This window comes from Chelonia mydas, chromosome 14 (assembly GCF_015237465.2).
Source record: "Chelonia mydas isolate rCheMyd1 chromosome 14, rCheMyd1.pri.v2, whole genome shotgun sequence".
In the NCBI taxonomy this organism is placed as follows: domain Eukaryota; kingdom Metazoa; phylum Chordata; order Testudines; family Cheloniidae; genus Chelonia; species Chelonia mydas.
In genome coordinates this window covers 18,328,881-18,351,542 of record NC_051254.2, presented here as the reverse complement: position 1 = coordinate 18,351,542, position 22,662 = coordinate 18,328,881, and the positions used below count along the sequence as shown (strand labels likewise).

Below are 22,662 nucleotides of genomic sequence, written 5' to 3'. Positions count from 1 at the left end.
CAATGACTTAGCTACAGAAAATGTGCTGGAAGTTTAAGTAGATGCATAAGTGCTTCGCTGGATCAGGGCCTTGGTTCAGATTTGGTCCTTGGCAGATACTGGGTCAAGTGACCATTCAAAGGCCACAGTTGAGTGTTCAGGTTATGGTTGTCCCCAAAGGGTAGACTGAAGGATGGCTTCAGAAAGAATATGCACCTGCTGATGCTGTGGTATTGTACCATGATGTCATAATGTTTGCCTCTTCCTGCCCTGAGGATGACTCTATGGGTGATGATGTTGCATTCTCATAATGTTGTGGTATCTTGATGCAAAGACATGATCATAATAGCACACTGTCATAATCCAACGTCACAAGGCTGCAAAGCCCTGAAGATCCCTCTTAAAAACTCTGATTCTCCTGCAAATTTGCGGATGGGAAGTGACACCAGTCTGGATGATAGGTGATGCACTAAACCATCACCTTAGGAAAACTGGCTTCAAATTCTTGGCCATAGTGAAATAGTCCGTAGTCAGGTCTTAGTATCTAGTGCACTTTAGTTCATTTCATATGCAAACACAAAGATGTTGTCCTGACTTCTAGTGTGGTATGTCCTCATCCAGCTATATCCAAAGACAGAAGGGGGACTAGGTAGAAGTTCTAGGGTAACTGGAGTGCAGAGACGCTAAATTGAAAGACACAGAATTAGTCTGGTTTCTTCAGACTCTACTTATATAATCTCCTGTTTTTCTGGTATGAGCCCTTTTTAATTTTAATAAACTTTTTCATGTTGAGAATCTTAACGAGCAGTTCAGTGCTTTGATTTATACTGTAGTAAATATTTACAGCTCCATATAACTGCAGCTCCATTTCCCCTCGTTTCAGGGCCAAATTTCCTCTCTCTGCTCGCTTGCCCTGCACCTTGGAGTACTTATAACTGGGACGATTGTGGTGTTTCCCCTGTAACTGCTGCTCAGTCAGGGATAGCGTGGGGCTCTTCGCCACCCCAAGGTGCCTTTCCACAGCCATTGCATTCTGCAGGCCAGATTTCTGGCCATAAGCCAGAGTTCTGGCCATAAGCAATGGGGGCTGCTGGGGGCTGAGCCCTTGCAGATCTGACCCAGAGCCGTCTTGGAAATCTGGTCCTGTGACCCCTTTCTCAGCTTCTCTCCTCCCTGTGCCAGTGCCCTTTGGCCATTGCCAGTCATCTACAAGTAGGCTAGCACCTCCAGTTCCAGGACACCCCCTAGACACAAGGGAGGCCCAGTGATTAGGGTGCTACCAGGGGACTTAGGAGAGACCTGGGTTCAATTCCTGGCTCTGCCACACACTTCCTGTGTGATCTTGAGCAAGTGACTTATCTCAGTTCCCCATCTGTACCCTGGGGATAACAGCACTGCCGTGCCTCACAGGGGGGTCATGAGGGTAAATACATAGACATGTTTGTTTGAGGCACTCAGAGACCTTGGTCAGGGGGCCATATGCGGACCCTGGCTACAGGTGCCATTGCAGCCTGTGTATGGGAATTGGCTAAGGTCTGATCACTGAAGCTACAGAGCTGGACCTAGCGAAGCCTATTCAGAGGTGGAACAGGGACAAATGAGGGATTGTTATTAGCCCTCTTCCCCACACCCACCTAGGTGGCCCTCCTGTATGGTCACTTGCTCCGATTCCCCACCCCTCAAATTCCAGATTCAGCGTCACTTGGGAATTTACAACCTCTTTTCCCTGCCCAGCCCGGGAAGGATGATTAACAAGTTTCAATGCTCAGTAACCACGGTCAGCAGCACTGCACAGCAAGAAATGGCTGCTCCTCAAGAGTTGGAGGGGCCCCTGCTGAGAGTCCCTTGGACATACAAATGTCTGGGTTTGGCAATGTCACCCGACAATTAAACAAGGGAATACAGTCCATCAGGCTGAGCAATGTGGGAGGTTTGGGGTCTGTATTAAACACGCAATTGGAAACAGGCGACTCCTCTTTAGGATGAGTGGAGGCTGGGCGGGAGGAGAGAGAAGAGCAGAAGCCCTAAATCAGAACTTCCATGGCAAACTCTAGCTCCCAACCTAACATGCCAACTCGGCATGTCTTTGGTAGCCTTGGCTATCATTTCTGCAGCATGGAAATGTGTTTCCTGAGACGGCAGGGCTTCCCCCACTGAACCTTCTTCAGATTCAGCCCTGAGGAATACTAGTGAGTGAAAATATTTGCTGACACATGCCAGCGAGGCGGGAGTGTGTATTACCTGGCAGATCTGTGAATAGCCCCGAAGCACCTGAGTGGAGAGAATCTGCATCTTGGGATGCCAGCTGCTCTCTGTACTTTGGTTTCCTTCCAGGCTACTCTCTGGCTTTTGTCCAGAGGAAAGAACATCTCTGGGGGGTGCTGGTGCAGCACGCAGATTAGGGTGCAGGTAAAGCGGTATACTTTTGGGGCGCAGGCAAGCCCTAATGAGGAGATGGCCTTTAAATCTGATGCAGGGAAATTATTCCTTTACTAGATCTGTTTCTGGATCAGGTGATTTGTTTGTCAGAACTCCCACCCGGGTAAGAGAGGAAGAGGTGCCTCATGTTTCCCTGCTTTTGTTCTCTATCTTGCTGCATGGCTAATTAATTTTCAGCCAGCCAGACCAATAGAGAGGCATTACACCAGAGCCAGCTGCAATCCAGGGGAGGCACAGTGAGCCTATCCACAAGAGGCAGAGTGCTAGCAACGTCCCTAGTTTTGCATCATCAGCACTTGGCTGAAGACCGACTGCAGTTTATCTTGAGGCTGCCTGGAAGCGCAATGCATAATTTAGAGAAGCACAAAGCTCAGGCCCAGCTATCTGGGTTGCATTATAAAGGGCACTCACTGACAGCATGAAAACCTTCATCCGAAAGGTTTTTCTTTTATTCTCAAAATGATCCTACCGGACACAAGGCGAGAAGCACCATGCCCCAGTCCTGTTACTCTTGGAGTCACTTGTGCCCTTCGTTCTCCTCTTACCCTGAGTAGGTCAAGGGACAAAGGGACCAAAAGAGCGATCAGAGGTGAGGGAGTGTGGGATGGAATCTCATGAGTAGGGGCCTCCAGAGAACTTAGTTCAAGGACCTCATAAGACTGATGCTGGTGACAAAATGAAAGGTTGATGTTCTCTATCAAAGTCTGAGCAGACACTGTAAAATCCCCTTCACCACAAAGTGTGGCATTGACACAGCTGTGAGAGGGACGCAAGAGTGGAGGCACAGGAGATGTTAAGGCAGGTCGGGACTGAATGTTGTCGCGGGGGTTCACAGCTCCTGTCCCCAGTTAGTGCTATAAAGCCACTGCCCTAGGCAGCGAAATCCATCCCTAAGCTCAGAGACATTTTTAAAAATATTCAAGTTCCAGGGGAATCCTTAGTGAATGAAATTGTAGAACAATTCAATCCTTTTCCCCACCATTAAGATTTTTCATGTTTCCTAAGAATCAAAGGTCAGAGGAGGAGAGATTTTTCATCAGCCTTCGCTGAACTAGGTGCCAGTTGACAGTATTTCCCAGGCATGGCAACTCCTTACCAGAGGTACTGCTCTTATCTCACAGCTTTACATAGCAAGAGGACTGGAGTTATAGATGGAGTAGGGAGAAAATGTTTTATCTGCAAATTTAAAACTTTAACTGTGATTCCCTACCAGTAAAATGTCCATTTATCGGTACAGCTTATATCAGTTCCCCTAAACAAGACAATGATACCAGCAGAAGGACCTTGCCACTGTAACAGCAGCTACACTTGGGCTTTTGCGAGGACAGCCAGGTCAGCACAACAAATATCCAGCGCTTGTCTGTAGCACGTGGTTCACCAGCTTCATCAAGGTATCTCGTTGGGTGACGTTCTTTCCAGTGCACCTGCCGTGCAGCTTCGCCATCCTCAGGCCTGGGCTGCACTGGGAGCTTTGCTGCCATAGCTAGAGCAGTTGGGGAAGGGATTTTTATTTATTTTAGTGTTTTGCTGACATGGCCGTCCTAGCAAAAGCCCAAGTGTAGCTGCTGTTACAGTGGCAAGATCCTTCTGCTGGTATCATTGTCTTGCTTAGGGGAACTGGTATAAGCTATACTGATAAAAGGACATTTTGCTGGTATAAACTGTCTACACTAGCAAGGTTTGCCAGCAAACTCTTTGAGAGCAGATCAGGCCTCACTTCCCATTGCTTCAAGAAGTGTGACCGCTCCAGCTGGAGGTTGGGACATGGTGGAAGAGTAACAACGCCTGGCATTTCTGTTACACCTTCCATTCAGGGTCTCAAAATGCAGGTATGGGAGCAAATTCCTTCTTGGTGTAACACCTTTGAAGCCAATGGCATGACACTAAGCAATGAATACCCCCGTCCTAAATTCTGTGATACTGTGGTTTGAACCGTTATAGCTGAATGCTTCGAAGGGTAGTTTTCAGCAAGCCACTGCCACTCCAATGGAGAGTCATTCAGCTCGATAGAGCACCCTACGTTTCTGTATCCTTCAAGTCTCTTGGGTCTGCTAAAAAGAACTGGAAATCTCATGGCAGCATCACTGTGAGGGAACCCACAGGAAAGGATTCATTGTACAGATGGGGATGCTGAGGCCAAAACGTTTTACAGGGTCTGTGAATCTGGGATGCCTTAATGTTGAAATGGAACCATGTATGGCCTGCTGGTCAGAGGGGCTGAGCGAATGGACTTGTGGGTGTTTATACCTTCGCTGTTTCCAGTCTGGCAACCAAAAATGGAGGCAACCCAAAACGAGTGCACACTTTTGAAAGATGAAGCTTAAGCGAATTCCCCAAGGCCATGTAGTGAGTTCATGGCAGAGTGGGGACTAGTGTCCAGGGATCCTGAAGCTCAGGGTCCTGCCTCCCTCATAGGACCATCGTCACTCTCTTTATGCCTAGAAGCAGTGAAAGGGTTAACATCAGAGATGAGTTGGAGTTAGGAGACAGGTGAGACAACGCAGTTAACAAAACCCGACCTATACATTTGTCCGGAGTGTCAGATGACCCCAACTTTTAACTTTGGTTGAGTCATTTTCGCAGGCCACTTCCAACATCAGGTGATCAAGGCTATTACTGTAGTATTTCCAGTCTCACCAGAAGCAGGGATGATCCAAATGCCTCCTGAGAGACTTTGCTGCCAGGAGATTTCCAGTTCTTTTTAGCAGACCCAAGAGACCCGAAGGATGCAAAAAACGTAGGGTGCTCTATCGAGCTGTATGACTCTCCACTGGAGTGGCAGTGGCTTGCTGAAAACTGCCCTTCTAAGCATTCGGCTATAATGGTTCAAAGCACAGTAGCTTAGATTTAGAGGTACTGCAGGGTTTGGGGCTGAGCCTGTGATACTAATGGAAGCTCATGCTTTGAGGCCTGGCCTCTGACCTTTACTTTGACACAGTAGCAAAGGAGTTAACAGCTGGTTGTTGAAGCCTGGTTGCCTTGAACATGTTCCTAGATGAGGTCATTTGAATTTCCTGGGGCAGTCTCTATTCCCTTTTGTTCTATGCACCAGGCGGGCTACCCCAGCTGCGTGCAGCCCTGTGCCAAAGAGTGCCCACATGTGCATGCGTCACTCACTCCTCTTGGGTGCTAGTGCCAGGCTGGCATTTGAAATGTGTCCTCTTTGTGTTCCTAATTGGGCGGAGGAGGATGCGGGGACAGAAAGCAAAGGCTGAAAATGCATCGATTGGATGCAGCTGTGCACCAAGTCACAGCACCACTCACTCACTTTTGGCCCCACTATGACGGACGAGCTGCGGGGCCAAACCTGTGTGGGTGGGTGCGGGGAGGCCAGTGCTGCTGCTCCTTGCTGCTGCCATTGGGAGAGTCCAATGCTGCTGACTTTCCCCCCTGCTAATGATACGCACCATGTGTAAAGTACATGCGGCTGCAGGCACCACCAACATATCTGATGGTTTGCGGCAGTGAGGGGGGTTCTGGTGTCCAGGATTGTGAGGTTTATAGTGATTTATGTGTGCATGGCTAAGAGTTTCAGAAGTGGCTAGTGATTTTGGGTGCCTCGTGATATACTCACAGCATTCACACAGCGAAGGTAGGTAAAACCATAAAGGATTCCTGCCGGATCGTTGCAATGTAACACTACTTTATTTTTTTGAATTCAGATAATATACAAAACCCCCAAAACAGAGAGAGAGAAAACAGGCTGCTCCCAAGGGCAGCAAGGCAAAATTCACACCACGTTTCTTTGACCTGGCTCTTTCCAGACTAACTTTTGCTGCCAGTGCTCATGTGCTTTGCTACAAAGCCCTGTAAGTAGGACCAGGAACAGCCCCCGCACTTAAAGTGATAGCTTGCAATTCCAACACAGTCCTCAGTATACCACACCTCAGGTTTTGAGTGCCCAACCTGAGACGCTTAAAGGGGTCTGACTTCTTGTGGAAGGCAAGTGCTCAGCACTTTCTTTACAGTATCTCTGGTTGGGACCACAATATCGTGAGTCATTTTGGTTTGTTAGGTATATGGGGTGGTCCAGGTGGGAGGTGTGGTATAAAATATTGAGGAAGATTTGAGGTTTATTGATTTATGGGGTATTCTGGGTTTGGTGTGATAGGGTCACAGAGTTTAAGACCAGGAGGGGCCACCAGACCATCTAGTTTGACCACTTCACAAGCCACCAACATCCCCCAGCACCTGCAAACTCAGCCTAACAACTGAAATGAGACCAAAATGTTACAGCCCACGGGAGACTAAACTGTTCCATGCCACAGGCAGAGAACAGGAGGGAGTGAGCTGTACCACGGTCAGAGGCCCCAGCCATGATCAAGTGAGATGTACTCAGATAATCCTGGCAAGTGACCTGTACCTTCACGCTGCAGAGGAAGGCAAACCCCGCCCCCCCCAGGTCACTGCCAATCTGGGGGGGGGGGGAAATGCCTTCCCAGCCCCAACCATGGCGATCAGTTAGACCCAGAGCATGTGAGCAACAACCAGCCAGCACCTGAGAGAGAGAGAGAGAATATTCAGCACCACCTCAGAGCCTTGACCTCACCCCATCCAATGTCCCATCTCCAGCTGTGACCATCCATCATCCTTCAGAGGAAGGAGATTTTAGAAACACCAACAGAATACATTGGAGGAGGGGAGGTGGGAATCCCTTCCTGACCTCTGCTGTGGCCAGCTGAAACCCTGAAGCATGAGCTTTTAGGAACATATGATATAAACTGGAAGTGAGTTGCTGCCCCCTGCCCCCTGCCATCACAAGCATTCAATTCACCATCTGTGAAATGGGGATAGTGGTATTTCCTTTCACGCACCCTTTGACTGTCTTTGTTGTTTAGACTGTGCTCTCTTTGGGGCAGGGTCTCCATTACTATGTGTTGGTACAGCGCAACAGGGCCCTGATCTGGGTTGGGGCCTCGAGGCATTACTGAAATACTGTTGCCTTTGGACAGGCTGTCAATCAGGTTCTTTATAGTCTAAGCACCAGCCAGCCTCTGGAGTAAACTCCTTAAGCCATAGCCCTTTCAAGTGAGTATGGCAAGCTGCTGCAGGAGGGACAGGCCGGGGGGGTGGGAGCAGAGAAGAGGGGAAGTCGCAATGGAATTTAGCTTTGTCTGGTTTACTTTGCTAGTCTCGTTCCATTGCAAAGGCAAAACAAAACAATCCCCCTTAAACTGAACACAGTGCACTCAGAGAGAGAGATGCACACATTCATTATCAACCCTCCCAGCACCAACATGTATCCAGTGAGGAACACAACAACCTTGATGGGGGGCGGCGGAGGTGGAAGGCACTTAGTCTGCCTGAAAGCACTGCAAACTGCTTCACACGCACAGGAGCTAAGCAGAGAGCGAGGCTGCAGGCGGCTTCTCCGGTGTCTGGGGGAGAAGAGGGGAAATATTTCCTGCCAGGGTGTTGACAGGTACTGTTGAGATTATTCCACTATTGATGTGTGTGTGTGTGTGTTTGCATGTGCGTGTGGGGAGGGGCATACAGCATGATCCCACCTCTTCTATATAGCACAGGAATGCATTCAGCAGCATAGAGTGGAGATCAGGTGCGAGGAAGGAGCTGTCTGGCTTCAATGGCTAGTGTGCCATTGTCTAAGCGAGATCGGTGCTGTAGCTATGTTTAGTCAGGAATCCCCTGCCCTGCATGTTTGTCTTTCTCCCGTGATTGCTTTCTCCCACTTCTTTTCACCTCCACAATGGCAGTTTGCAAACTTTTCTCAAGGGCTGGTTGTTGTGAGACCCGCTGATGGGCTCTCTGCTCTCTCTCTTCCCTCCTCGGCAGCCCTGTGTCTTGACGTCAGCCGGGGATAAGTGGCAGTTTCCAGGACTCTGGCTTGCTTGGAGAAATCTTGCTGGCTTCACACCACAGGCATGCTGCGAGCCTCCAAGGCAGGAACATCCGGCTACCATCTAGTGTTTATCGAAACCCCTAATTGTATCTTAGGCACAGAGCACCCATTTACCCACCTCTAAATTTGTTCTCTAAGCAGGGCTGCAGAAGAGATGGGAACACAGCCGCTTTCTTCGTGTCCTTATCGTTCTGGTTGGATGATTTTGCTGTTTACTCTGCCATGGAAGCAGGGGATCAGCTACTGTGGACAGTTGACGCTGGGCTGCGAGGCACTAAAGAGTATGGATGGAATTCTGGGAACCATGAAAATCATTCCTGTGGGTGCCGGGGCGGATCAGGTAGCAAAATACAACTCTGACTCATGGGTCTTGGATCAGCTCCTGCTGGTCTGAATTTTTCCAGTTGAATTTTTTGTGCCTAAAAGCAGGCCTGATGATCTGAGAACTGCCCAGGCCTTCAAGATTCTGCCACTCTTAACAAGCCCTGTAGTGTTGCCAATCCAGCCTGGCTTTTGCAGCATAGTTCCTATTTTAACAGGTGGGTCTCTTCTGCTAGCAGGACCTGAAAGACCACTGATGAGACCCAGAGGCTCCCTTAGGCCAGTGCAATGGCATCCTGCTATGTTACCCCATGGCAAAGTTTCTTTGTGGTGTTGCCTGGCAACATGATGATGGTCCTTGGAATGATGCGGTGGCACGAAGCCGCGAAATCCATCCTGCCGGGACAAACTGCTGGAAGTGGCCGTGCTGGCTAAAAGATGAGAGGGGTGGCACCCGGTAGCACCCCTCTCAGGAGAGTGCCCTATGCACTGTGTGGGAAGGGAAGTCCTTTCCCCAGAAAGCTGTTCTTGTAAGAAGTGAGAAACCAAGATCTCACCAGGCTAGATCCTCAGCTGCTGTAAGTCAGGGTAGCTCTGTTGACCTCAGTGGAGCTACTTGGATTCACACCAGCTGAGGATCTGACCCACAGTGGCATCTGACTGTGTTGCATTCAGAAAACACCTATCATAGGTGTCTGGCTACCCACACTGTTATTGTAGGGCAAAAGCTAAGCGGCAAGCCCCGCTCCCTAGGACAGTCGTAGGTTCCATCTGGGCACGGCTGTCCTGCTGGGTTGCAGAGGGAGGGAGTACAGTTGCCAAGGAAGCCAAGGCCCTGGCTTATTAAGAAGGGCCTTTAATAATAGAGCTGGGTCCTTGAATTGTATTCAGAATGAACTGGGAGCCATGCAGTGTATGGAGCCCGGGTGTAATCAGCTGCTTTCCTTGCGTTAGAGGTAGGGTGATGCCCATTGCATAGGTTAGGTTAATAGCTCTCATGTGGCCTTCGTTCTCCATCTTAGGTCAGAGCCATTGCAGTGACCTGACCTGGACGTGATGAGAGCACAGATCACAGTAGCAAGATCCTCATCCAGCAGAGGACCAGGTGCAATCAAATGCAGGACCATGCTTTGTCCCATCAGGCACTTGGAGGTGGGAGGGGGGAAGTGTCCCAGCCCTTTTGAGCAAGGTGCTGGGTTGGGTGGGTAGAGGAGATGGGGTGGTTCTGAGAAGACAGCCCCAGTTGGCTCTCAGAGCTGGGTGTGAGGAGGGGAAGCTGAGCAGAAATGAATTAGTAGAGTTCACACTGCTAAGCAATTGAAACCAGCTCCCATGAGGTCCTGAGTCTAGTTGTTCCGCCTCCCCTTTCATTCTGCGTTGCCAGCAGCTATTAATACATCCGCACGTTAATTCTGAAGTGTGAGCAGAAAGGCTGGAGAGGATATGCTGGGGATTTCCTGCCCTTCGAAGGGAATCAGGCAGAGACTCAGCCAGGGTGGAACAGAGTTCTAGCCAGCAGCTCTTCTTAAAGAGACACACATGCTGGTAGCAGCAGGAAGTGAAATCGAGTCCGGTTTGTGTGTGCATTAAATAAATGTTCCATACGGGCCTGGGGGCATGAAGCAATGGGCTGCTAATATTCAACAAGAGGCTGCCACTAAAATGTCCCGCGAGTAGCCGATGATAAGCCTGTGATCAGGGGTGCCTGTGATCTCAGGGCTGGGTAGCTAAGAGCTGAGGAAATGTACACACTTGTTTTCCTATTTCAAACAAATATGCTTTCTCCTGAAAATAAAAAGGGAGGGAAGTAACAGCACTTGGCAAACAAAGGTTTATAAAGAGCCATGTGCTGGGGATGTTTGTCATCCTGAGGCTATTGACAGGGCAGAGCAGCTTTCAGCCTGTATATCTGGAAGGGACGAGGGGCAGGGTGAATGTCAAGACCTAGGTGGGGTTCTCCTCCTCCCTCAGCGTATACTTGTATTTTAAATACATGGCACCTGGTGCAATCTGGTCTTCAGAAGCATTTTTAGGAGCTCAAGGGATACGTCATCTATGGCAGGCATGATTAAGCAACATCCAGAGAGGGGATGATTGTCCCGAATCCACCTTTTAAAGGAGTGGTAGAATTCCATTAAGGGCCTCCCCAACCTGCACGTCACCAAATTATTCATGCGAGAAGGGGGTTCTTGGAACAAATGCTCAGTGGATGCTGATCTAACGTGACGACTCCGTGGGCCAAATTCAGCCCAGGTGTAAATGGGCCCAGCCCTGGTGTAAGGGAGTTGCAGCTGATCTCTCCACGCTTGAATCTGTATTGTTACAGCCAGACATCTTCCATTGCACATAGTGTGGCTCAAACACATTCATCTACAACCACCCTGCCTCCTGCCCTCACCGTCCTTTCACTGCCTCCCAGGCTACTAGTCAGAGAGTTTAAGGCCAGAAGGGGCCGCTGGCTCATCTGGTCTGACCCCCTGAACATCATAGGCCATCCACACCTCCTAGCACCCGCATGCTAAATGAGACCAAAGCAACACTGCCCCCACAGAGACTAGAATATTTGTGCCCCCACAATGGCAGGGAAATGATTAAGTGAAATATACCCAGAAAATCCCAGCAAGTGACCCACACCCACGGACTGCAGAGGAGGGTGAAAACCCCCTAAGGTCACTGCTAGTCTGACCTGGGGGAAAGTTCCCATTCCCACGTAGGGTGATCAGTTAGACCCTGAGCATGTGAGCAAGAACCAGCCAGCCAAGTACCTGAGAGAGAAAATGTTCAGTGCCACCTCAGAGCCCTGGCCCTCCCCGTTTCAATGTCCCGTTTCCACTCATGGCCATCTTCCTCCTTCAGAGGAAGGAGAGAACAAACCAACAAAACAAAAGGTGGGGGAAATCCCTTCCTGACCCCTGCAAGGTGACCAGCTGGAGCCCTGAAGCATGAGATTTTAGGAACATAAGACATAAACTGGAAGGGACCCTCAGGGCTGCCAAGCCCTGCCCCCTACCATCACAAGCAACCCCATCAGACAGTCCCACTCATAAATGTGCCCATTTCTCTCTTAAAACTAATTACATTGTTTTCCCCCACAACTCCTATTGGAAGATTGCTCCAGAACCTCACTCCTGTGATGGCTAGAAACCTTCTAATTTCCAGCCTGAATTTGTCCAACATTGTTCTTTATAGCTATTCACCCTCCCTGGTGATTACCCCACAAGGTATTCACGGAGAGCAATCACATCCCCTCTCAGCCAAGCCAAGCTCTTCCAGTCTCCTCTCATAAAATGGACCCTCTGTTCCCCTGATCGTCCTAGTAGCTCTTCTCTGCACCCATTCCAGCTGGAATTCATCTTTCTTGAACATGGATGACCAGACTGTACACAGTATTCCAACAAAGGTCTTACCAGTGCCTTGTACAATGACATTAATTCTTCTCTCTCTCTCTCTACTGGAAATGCCTCACCTAACACATTTGCCTTTTTTCTCAGCCTCATCACACTGGTGCCTCCTCATCATCCTGCGATCGACCAGCACACCCAGGTCTCTCTCCTCCCCTGTCACTTCCAACTGATGGGCCCCCAGCTTAAAGCAGGAATTCTTATTAGACCCTAAGTGCGCTTCACACTGTTGAATTTCCTCCCGTTTCTGGTGCTCCAGTCTCCAAGGTACTATGGATGTCTGAGAAGTAAAGTAACTAGCTGAATCCATGGCAGCCCAACCTAGGGGCCTGCAGTCTGTGCATTCGCATGCAACACTTCCCTTGCCAGCAGCCTGAGCGCTGGGGCAGGAGCGGGAGCTATATAATCTGGTTAGTGTTTTATGGGAAGAAGACGGAGAGAGGGAGAGTGGCAGCTCTGTGTGCCAGGGACTTTGTGTCACTTGCTGGTTTGGCACCTAGTGCAATGGGGCCCTGGTGGCAGATTGGGGGCCATAGGTGCTGCTACAGTAGGAATAATGAAAGTGTCAGGAGGGATGGACTCTTGGGAGCTTCACTGGGGGAGAAGGGGATTGAAGCAAGCTGTCCCAACCAGGTGATTCTTGCGCTGACTCTAAAATCCATGCAACGCCAGTACAGCCCCTAATGACATGGGTTTACAGACTCCCCTCTCCCCAAAATGATGTAGATGCCCAAATCCCATTAATTTTAATGGGTATCCAAGCCACCTAGACAGCTTGGAAAAGCTCAGGCTGTAACCCATGGACTCGTCCCATATGAGCACCAGCTGTGCTAGAAAATAATTCTCTCCTTAAATGAAAGAAAGGAGGAACTCAGACCCTCTGTGGCAGGCACCCAGGTGTCATTGTGATGAGCATGCTAGGAAACCTAGAGAGCCAGACAGGAGGACCTGCTAATAGAATTTCTCTGTGTCTCATCCCAAGGTTTTTACTACCCACCTGTAGTGGCCTCCAAGTTGGTAATTAAAGAACCTATATGTACTGGGTCACCTCAATGTCCTGGCTAACAGTCCCCTGTCTCAGTGCAACGGGATCCAGCATCCAAAGCTGCGTGTGAGCTTTTGCTGGCCACATAATGGCTGCTTTATTTGTCCGCAGAGTCGCTGCACTGCCAGCACCCAGCTGGTTGCCTTGCAAAGTGCTCCAGGGTCTCTTGACTCGGGTGTGGAAGACACGCTATATATAAACCCCAAACTCTAGCCTCTAATTGGATTCTGTTTGTTTTCCTGCTTGTTGTTTCCTCCCTAACGCCCCATCGGAGAGAAATGCCTTGTGTCTGCAGCCTGTCGTAATTAGCAAACACACTGGTTGAAGGGGGAGGCTAAAGCATGGAAGCCACACGCTGTCTCCAACCTCCGCCTGGCTCAGCAAGCTCAAAGGAGGCTGGGAGATCAAGGTTCCTATTTGTTTAAGCTTCCCAGCCCCAAATGTAACTGGAGGCTATTTTTAAAATGGTCAACAGTTCTTCCCTAAAGGCTGTTCCTAATTTGCCCTCTCACACAGCTCTATTATTGGCCCTCTGTAATGCCACCAACTGGGCCTTGTGACTTCACTTGTATTTTTTAACAAGGTTTTTTAATGTTTAAAAAAAGTCCAGGCACAAGAAAACCATCAGATAAACCTCTAGCGGAGTGGCCAATCCCTAATGTCCTAGGCCTCTCATGCACTTTGTCAGTGTCTCTCAAGGGGCAGATACAGCACCAGTATTAGGGCCTTCATCAAAGGCCAACACAATGCGACAGTCGCCGTTTCATTCTGGGATACTTCACCCTCCCTCCAGATTTTGTCTTTCATTAAATATTTGCAGAACAGCCAGTTTCTCACAAGGAGCAACAATTCCAAGGATGGTCCCTGTCCTACTGACATTGAAAAGTTCCAAATGTCAATTTTTTTCTCAAAAATAAGGGCCAGTTTTCATGGATTCAAAATGAGATGCAGAAGCCGTTAATTTTGAGACCCACATTTCATGTTCCGTACCGTGCACAGCCCTCATCGGAGTGGCTCCATTCGATGTCAGACCCATGTGACCTTCAATGCTCCTCTTTCCCTAGTGCTTTGCATCAGGACGACTGATTTTAAAGTGCCTATATATCCCTCAAATAACAGCATCAGTGAGAAGCCCCATCACCAGATCACGTTTTACTAACCTCTTCCCAAGAAATTATTGAAACAAACAGCAGCTACTGTATTAGGCCCTCCCTGCTTCAGCAAACTGTTTACACACATGCTTATCTTAAGGTCATGGATGAGTACAACAGTTATTCAGCAAAGCATGTGCTTAAACATAAGCACGTTCTTAAACGCATTGGGGTCTTAGGGACTTTCTTTCAGATGCTTCACTATTATGCAAAGGAGCAAAAACAAACAAGCAAGCAAAAGTCTACATTTTCACCAACAGGTGCTGTTAGCAATTACTATGTATTTTGTTTTACTTTATTTAGATTTATACAATTCCTATATCATAAAGCACCGATTGAGGACTCTCAGCCCCTTTGCCAGCTGCTTAAAATACAAATATGAATGCAACTAAAAGCAAACTCCATAAACTCTCCCAAACCAAGAAGGTAAAAAAAGCTGGAGCACTCAAATTCCAGCCCTTGGCACAGCTGCCCCTGCCCAACAGCCCTGAGTCACTAGATACATGCTATTTCCAATTCTAGGGGAGGGAAGGAAGAAAATCCTGCACATAGACCACCTGGCTAGTAGCTACTGGCTGCCTCCCATCTCCCGGCCTGTACCCACTGCAGCTAGCATGCAGTGAGAGACGATGTCTCAGGTTGGCAGGTCCAGAGCCATCCAGGTCTTGATGGGTTAAAACCCATATGCGCTAACATTTGTGCTGCCTTGCATCTCTCCTTCCTTCCCATTCATCTATTTCCTCTCTCGATATTTCCCCTTAACCCCTTCCTTTCCTCTGTGGCCTTCAATTGGCTTCCTGCATGGAGAGACTGTCAATGAAGGCTCCCTATGGGAGGCAATGGATTGGATTCTGTGCTGCATGTAGCTATGTGACACTTATGGCTTTTTACCCTTGTACATTTCAGACAGGAAGTACAGAGTTGCTCTTTGTGGATGGAGCCACATCACCTATTCTCCTCTAGACATTTGAGAGGCAACATACCCTTAGTGAACAGAGCACTGGACAGGGATTCTGGAAGTTTGAGTTCTGTTCCTGGCTCTGCCACTGACCTGCTGGGTGACTGTCATGGATCCGTGCCTCAGTTTCCCCTTCTGTAAAATGGAGATAATATTGACTTCCTTTGTGAAGTGCTTTGAGATGCACTGGTGCAAAGTGCTGTAGAAAAGCTAGAGATGATTATTATTATATGAGCCGCAAAAATATCCAGAATTCTCATAGTGAAAGAATATGAGAAGGAATCTAATCCCTACCTCTTCAGGCATAAGTCAACTTCTAACTATTGGGGTCAGAAGGAAACTCTCCATGGGAATACATTATCCCATAACTGCTCCTACAGGGTTTCTTGCATCTCTCTCTGGAGCAGTTGACACTGGCCATAGGGGCCAATGGTCTGATCCCCTGCAGTAATTCCTTTGCTTCCCTCTCTGGCTTTGGCAGCAACCAGATTCCATCATCGGACGTGTTGGAAAATGTGTAGCTTTGGGGGATTTTTTAGTACTGCTGCCATAAACCAATGGATAGTAGATCCAACCCACAAAAACCAAGATACGTTTCTTGACAGCTCCCTTAATCCAATGATTCTTTCATGGAAAGTTTATTCATCCAGACAGATAATGGCTTAGGGACTGTCTTTTTTGTTCTGTGTTTGTACAGCGTCTAGCACAATAGGGTCCTAGTCCATGATCAGGTCTCCTAAGTGCCACTGCAATACAAATAATAATCATGAGGTAATCTTCTGTCATAGTCCACATTACTAAGGGGCACGTGCCTGATGCTAATGCAATACACATAATTTTCCATATAGATTGTACGCATTTTTGGGCAGGGACTGTCTTTATTATAGGTGCATGTACAGTGCCTAGCACAATTGGGCCCTGATCCCTGATCAGGGCGTCTGTGCTACTCTAGTAGAAATAATAATCCATATAAGAAGATTGCAGGATTGCCCCTCGGTGTGTGTGTCCCCCCCTGATGCCTAGAATGTCTGTGGAGTCCGTGTGAAGCAATGGAAACAGCAAGGAGCCTGTCCGAGAGCTCTTTTTGTTTGGAATCTCACCACGCCGAAGCAGCACTGGGAGTCGTGGCCTGTTACCATCTCGTTTTTAAGTTCTCAGCCATGTTTGGCTTTTTGGCGCACCAGGCTTTACAAATGACACCCGTGCGACAGGTGAATAACAATAACGGCCTTCCATTCCTTGCCACCTAGTGGCAGTCCCTGCTTTCTCATTGTGGGGCCAGGCCTCTCTTGCATGCACACTGAAGGGGGAGGCGGGTGCCCTTACATCTGGGCTGTTGACTCACGGCCTGAGGAATTAGCAGAGTGTTCTCATTGCCCAGCTGATGAGTGACGTGTCGGCTGCTGGTACCCTGTGTGCTTCACCACTTAGTGCCATCCTCTGGATCTGCTGCAGTCACAGAGATGGTTCCTGGATCATTCAAGGCAGTGTGTCCCGTGGAAAGACTGGCTTGTGGCTTGGGTAGTGAGCAGTGTGACTGCTTCAGTAACAGAAGGTGCAAGCATAGCTCGCTCCCTACAGAGCCAGAAGGCTGTGGGTTCGAGTCCCATCAGGGGCTTGGCCTCATTCCCATGCTGAAGCCCCAGGCAGTATGTATTGAGCTGGTACAGGTGTTTGCTCATGGGAAGGTGTTTAACCAACATCTCTTCTGCCTGGGTTTGGCAGCTGTCCAGGTGGCGGTTTCCACAAAGAGGAGCCTCCATCCCCAGAGTCCTTGCCAGCATTCCCCCTCCCTGCCCTCAACAGAAGCAGCTCTAATGTCCAGAGTGGCGCATGAGCTCCTAATGGCTGCTCCATTTACTCTGCACACTCAGTGCACTGCCAGCCCCTATCTCTTCACTGTGCAGAAGGGAGTCCATGAAAGGTGCTTTCTGAAGCCCAGCTCTGTCCATTCGGGGATGACAGGGCAGCCCCTGACTCCTGTCACCGCTGGGTTAGAAGGGGAGGTTTCACTATTGGTTTCTAGCTGGCTTCAGAAATCTCTTCTCTTATCGCTTGTGTAGCGAGGGGAGGGCCTGGCGTAGCCGGCTGTTCATGCGAAGGAGAAGCAGGGATTGCTTGCCAAGATTCAGCAGTAAACCTCTCCAGCAGGGCTCCGGTGGGAGACTAAACATGTGCAGCAGTCGGGTCCTTCCTGGTAGCAGGCAAACCGTGATGCTCTGCCTGAGGATGAAATCAGCCTTTATCGACGGAATAGTTTATGCATGAATCGAAACTTCAGACCTGGCTGGGTGGGGGAACAAGCAGGATCTGAGTTCTTTAAAATGCTTTAGCCACTGAAGGAGGAGGGCTGGGGATAGAGGAAATAGCAACAGAATCAGACTGGGGAAGCCGGGAGAGATTTGAGAAGCTGGATGTGTTGCTCTGTTATTCCAAGGAGTCAAGTTGTGTAAGCCTCTCCTGGTGGATACTAAAAGGAGCCAGCCGCAGAGACGGCCGCAGTCTCCTGGATTCGCGCATGCTGCAGCTTTAAGACTGCTCTGGAGAACTTGGGCTTTGCCATCGTCTACATGCGCTGGAGTATTTCGGGGGGTTCTTGAATTTGTGGGTCATGTACCCCCCCCTTTTTTTTTTCTCTCCCTTTCTGCCTCAGTCTTTCTTTTCATTTCAAAGAGACAAAGCTACTTCAGTTTGGAGCACAAACATATGATCAGCACATGGAAATGTGGTAATTTGGATGCATTCATGATTGCAACAGATTGAAGAAATTAGACCAGACAAAGAGCTTTTTTTGGGAAGAGGAGGAGGAGGAGGAGGAGGAGGCAAAGAAAGGAGGGAGGGAGGGAGAGTGGGTGAAAGAAGGGGACACCACCGAAAAAAGGGACGGCGTGACACGCGGATGCTAAATATATCCCGTAGTAATGGAGAGGGACCGCATTTCAGGTAGGCTATTGATTGTTTTATCTCTGCTGTTCTGTTACTCTGCCCTGCTCCCCCTCCACTTTCCCCGGAGTGTCTGCATGTTAAGAGAAGAACCAGCCAAGCTCTGCTTTGATTTCAATGGTCTCTTTTATTTATTTTTAATGTTCTGCTGCTTTTTTTTTTCAACCTCCTAAGTTCTCCAGACAGACCGTGTTTCCAACAGAAGCAGAGGAGGGTGTGGGAGAAAGAAACCGTTTTCTGGGTCTGGATTTCATTTGAGTCTCTCTCTCTCTCTCTCTTTTTTTTTATATTTTCCAATCTGCCGCACCGAGTGAGGCAGATGAATGCTGAGACTGTTAGCTCAGGACTCGGAGTCAGGGAGAGAAAATATCCTGGCTCTTGACTTAAGGATGCCTTTAGATCCTGGAGGTTGGCTGCTTAGTTCATATGGCTGTGTGTTGTGGTTTAGCTCTCTCTGCATGCCAAAGCTTGTGTTAAAGACAATATCCTCCTCTCCAGTAATGCTTATATTGCTGTACAGAGACTTGTCATAGGTCAGGAGTCTTCTGTTGCTAGGACAGGGCCTCCTGGCTGCATGTGTGTTCCCACATTGAGCTGAGGTTTGTTGTATAACCCTGGAAAAGGGGGTTGATTTCATGCAGTTGGCATGTCTTTGGCTTCAAGTTGCTGGTGAAGTGTGTGTATTGGGGCGGGGGGTGGGAATAGAAGGGCGACTAAACTGGATACATCCAACTCCTGTCCTTCCTTGCAAACCCCAACTAATGGCGCATGTCCGAGGGATTAATCCCAAAACTGCTGCCGATTGGTCAGAAGGCGTCAGGTAACCGCGTCTCAGCAAGCAGCTTTGCAGCATTGCAGGACTTGATGCTGAGCAATGGCTAAGGCCTTGACAACTATTCATTATTAAAAGTCAGGGGTGGGGGTGGAGGAATGTTTGCCCTAGAAGCTAGAGCCCAGAGACTGAGAATAGGGCTGAGTCCATACAGAGCTCTGAGGGTCCCTAAGAGAAGACAGGAGGCCCTTCAGCAAAGGAATCCCAGTGCCTTTGGAAAGGCCAGGGGTGCAGGGGCTGCTGCTTTGAACGGCTGGGACTCTGCAGCCATTAACTCAGTCTGTGGTTCCCTGCTTTTTCCTTGCTCCCCGCCCCTGCTGGGGGCCAGGGGGTATGCTGGGGTGGAGAGCAGATCGCTTCTTATCTGCTCTGGAGCCTGCATATTCTTCTGGCCACTCTGAGTTGGACTGGGTAAAGCAGCGACCGGGTGGGGTGAGGCAAGCAGCACTGCGCTACTGGGCATCAGGTTTGGAAAGAAAACCACAAGGACGAGGGGAAGCAGTCGAGCAAGGGTGGCGTGCAGCAGCCGTGAGGGAACGTCCATCCCATTCCTGGGCCAAATGGGGCCACGTAGGTCCACCGTGCAGCCACCCAGCATTGCTCGCTGCAGTCAGGGGCTGGGGAGACCCATAGAGGCCATCAGGCTGAGAGTGGGGGTCTGTGGGGCTCCGCAGTTGGAGACCTTGGGGCATCTGTAACTCCTCTGCTGTCTGTCTGGACACTAGTCTGTGCCATTAAGTACCATAGGGGAGGCCTTTCTTTACTCCAGCCAGGTGTGTAACAGTGCTCGACAGAGGGAGCACAGCCCTGATGGAGCACAGACCCAGCTGCAATTGACTAAGGGCCTGATCCTGGTAGGTGCTGGGCACCCGCAACTCCTGCCATTGCTGTCGATGGGAATTGAGAGCGCTCACAGCTTGAGACTGGCCTGCGGGAGCGTTCTCTCCCTCCCAGCCCTTTTCCAATAAGGGCAGCTCGGATGACGTATGCGCTCCTTCTCTCTTGCCCTCCTTCTCTCTTGCCGTCTCTTCCCCACATTCCCTCCTTTGCTTTGAGTCACTTCAAAGCATTCCTGGGAGCTGCCCTTGACCCAAAGGATGGAGTGTGTATGTGTCAGTAATACCAGTGCTCAGACGTGGATAATCCTCTATCACTGCAGCACAGGCCTTGGCCAGGCAGAGGATAAACAACAGAGGGACTGGGGCAAGTTCTGCAGAACAGAGCCAGTCGGACCCAGCACCGAACCGATCTTTTAAATCTGCTGCTGCTTTCCTTTTGCGTTGATATTTTCCCAGGACAAGGGGGCCTGACAAACAGGAGTGCTGGCAAGAAACTGGACTTTAATTTCTGGCCCCAGTCACATGATCTGAGGCTCTCTTTAGTCAAGAGAAGTGCCAGATCTCCGCTCCCCGGAGTCCCTGCTCATTTTGGGAACTGCTCGATTCAACACACTTCATGCAACCTAAATGCAATAGCTAACTGCAGCAAAGAGCCCACCTAAGTCTGGGTGGGATACCTCCTATCCACTCTCATCCTTGGTACCCCATGTGCAATGGAGCCAAGGGCAGGAAGGACCCTGGTACAGTAGTCCACAGATGCAGCAGCTCTAGTTAACCTCCAGTAGCCTGGCACCTTCCTAAGGGTCACTAGCAAAGTATGCAAACTGTCAGGTCTGCTGATGACTTAGCTTGGGTGTGCCAGCGACGCCTGCTGGAATCTGATGAGAGTATGCAGATTTCAGTTCTCTTGATTTAGCTGTGTCACGCAGTTGTTGGCAGGGAAGCCAGGCAACAGAGCCCTCCAATTAAATCCTCATCCTGCATGTGGATGACAAATAGTTGTGGTATGTGATATGCGCTAAACAAGGGTAGTAGCTGTATGTCTCTTAACTCAGGGGCACAGAGGCTGGTTTGCACACACAGCTCAGACTTGGGAGCGTTTCACTGGGGACGCAAGACCCAGTACTCTGCTCTTGCTCCTCATGCTCGCTCTGTTCTAGAGGCCTAAGATGTCAGCAGTCTGTGCCGGGGAGGAAAGAGTGCACTGCAGAGTCGCCAGGCAATGAAGCTCTGTCCAAGATTGGAGAAAGAAAGGGACATGACTAGAAGCAGTTTTTGAATGACTCATCCTTTCAAAACCCCCTTCTCAGCAGCAGCGTGGGAGAGGGAAATGCAGGAGGGTTATGGGTATATGTAGACCCTGAGGAAAGAGTTAAAATCCAATGACATAAATTTGTTTATAGTAAACGGTATTTAAAAGCTGCGGTTCAGGGAGGGATTTCAAATGTGCTGGGAAACCAGTTTAGAGACACAGTAAAGTAAGGGTTAAAGGGAACATAGGAAAATCTTGTTAAGTGAGGTTCTGGGCAGTTCAGATTATGTTGTCAGGTTTCCAGGTTTATTCTCCAGCATTGACTTCTGGGCAAATCGGCTCGGTTTGTCTGCCAGCAGACTGAGTTGTGCCTGGTACCTGGCAATCCGGCTGCAATCTATGGATCTGATTCTTACTCGGGGTCTGACTCTGGTCTCATGTACACCAGAGTCACTCTATCGATGTTACCCCTGATGCACACGAGCAGGGCTGATGGAGGGGGGCAGTTATACTGGGCCCTATGCGTCGAGGGGGGCAAAAGGTTTGTAGTATCTGGGTAAATAAAATTAAATGGAGGGGGTGCAGCCCCAGCTAACATGATTGTACCAGGGCCCCAAATTTCTCTCAATGGGCCTGCATACCAGTGAACAGGGGAGGAGAATCGAGCCCACCAGTTTTGCCTGAGTCACAGCCTCATAGTCTGGCTGGTCGTGCTTCAGCCATCATGACAGGAGTTGGCAGTTCAGCGGCTGGTGTCCCAGGCAGAGGAGAAAGCATCCTGCTCTCTCACAGCTCTGCTGGCTCTGCAGTGTTGGCAGCAGGAAAGAAAAAACCCTGGTTTTGGTGAATCAACAAAACATGACTCAGATGGAGAACAGATCCACGCGGTGCTAGGCGGCCACGTTTCCAAGGCACTCTTCTGGCCAGAAACATGTTTTTAATTAATATTCCACCACTGGAGCTTCACAATGAGGAAATAAAAACTCCCTGTCTGAATTCTCCGTGTGAAGGGGCCTCAGCATGACTGAGAATCAAGCCTTTTCTCTTCCGTAAGAGTGCTGTGTTCCTGCAGCTACTGCAAAAAAGCATTCCTGAATCCTACAGGCGCTCCCCACACAGGGAGAGCACAGGCCTTGCCACGTCAAGGCAGATCAACAGCTTCCCTAATTGGCTCTCCTGTCTCTGACAGTGGCCAATGCCTGATGCTTCAGATGAAGGTGCCAATCCCTGTAAAACACCTAGTTCTGCGCCTGGTGATCCTTGAAGCGTGAGGCTATGATAGTCCTTGTCGATTTTATTGTAGCTAGTTTAACTACAGAGACATATTTAGATCATGGTCCTTTAAAATTTTCTGGTCTCTCTAGGTTCTTAGATTGCACCTATCACCATAATATCTGAGCACCCTCAGCAGTGCAGTAAGCAACATGTCTAAAGTCTGTCATGTTTGTTCTCTCATCCGCTCCTCAGGGGAGAAGTGTGTGCAGGGAAGTGTCTTGTTTTGGATTTGTTTTATATACCTTATAAATGTTGCTCTATGTTTATGTTAGAGAAGGCCTTGCACTTGGAGCGGGAGGCGGTGAGCTTTGTGATGGTCCTTAATTCCTGTGGGAGTTCATTCCACAATCTTGGGCCTGTCTCCTGT

General features: G+C 49.3%; 1 protein-coding gene across 3 annotated transcripts in view; it reads left to right on the top strand.

The window, feature by feature from the left end:
- Nucleotides 1–22,662, top strand: part of SEPTIN9 (septin 9) — a 258,753-nt gene that overhangs the window by 42,636 nt on the left and 193,455 nt on the right. The window contains exon 1 of one of the 3 annotated variants that reach the window (XM_007072516.4): nucleotides 16,959–18,097. The exons of the other annotated variants lie outside the window; for them this stretch is intronic. Within the exon in view, the coding sequence (XP_007072578.1) occupies nucleotides 18,076–18,097 (22 nt within the window). The 5' untranslated portion in view covers nucleotides 16,959–18,075. Of the gene's footprint in view, nucleotides 1–16,958; nucleotides 18,098–22,662 lie in introns of those variants that run through there. 3 annotated transcript variants of the gene reach the window in all.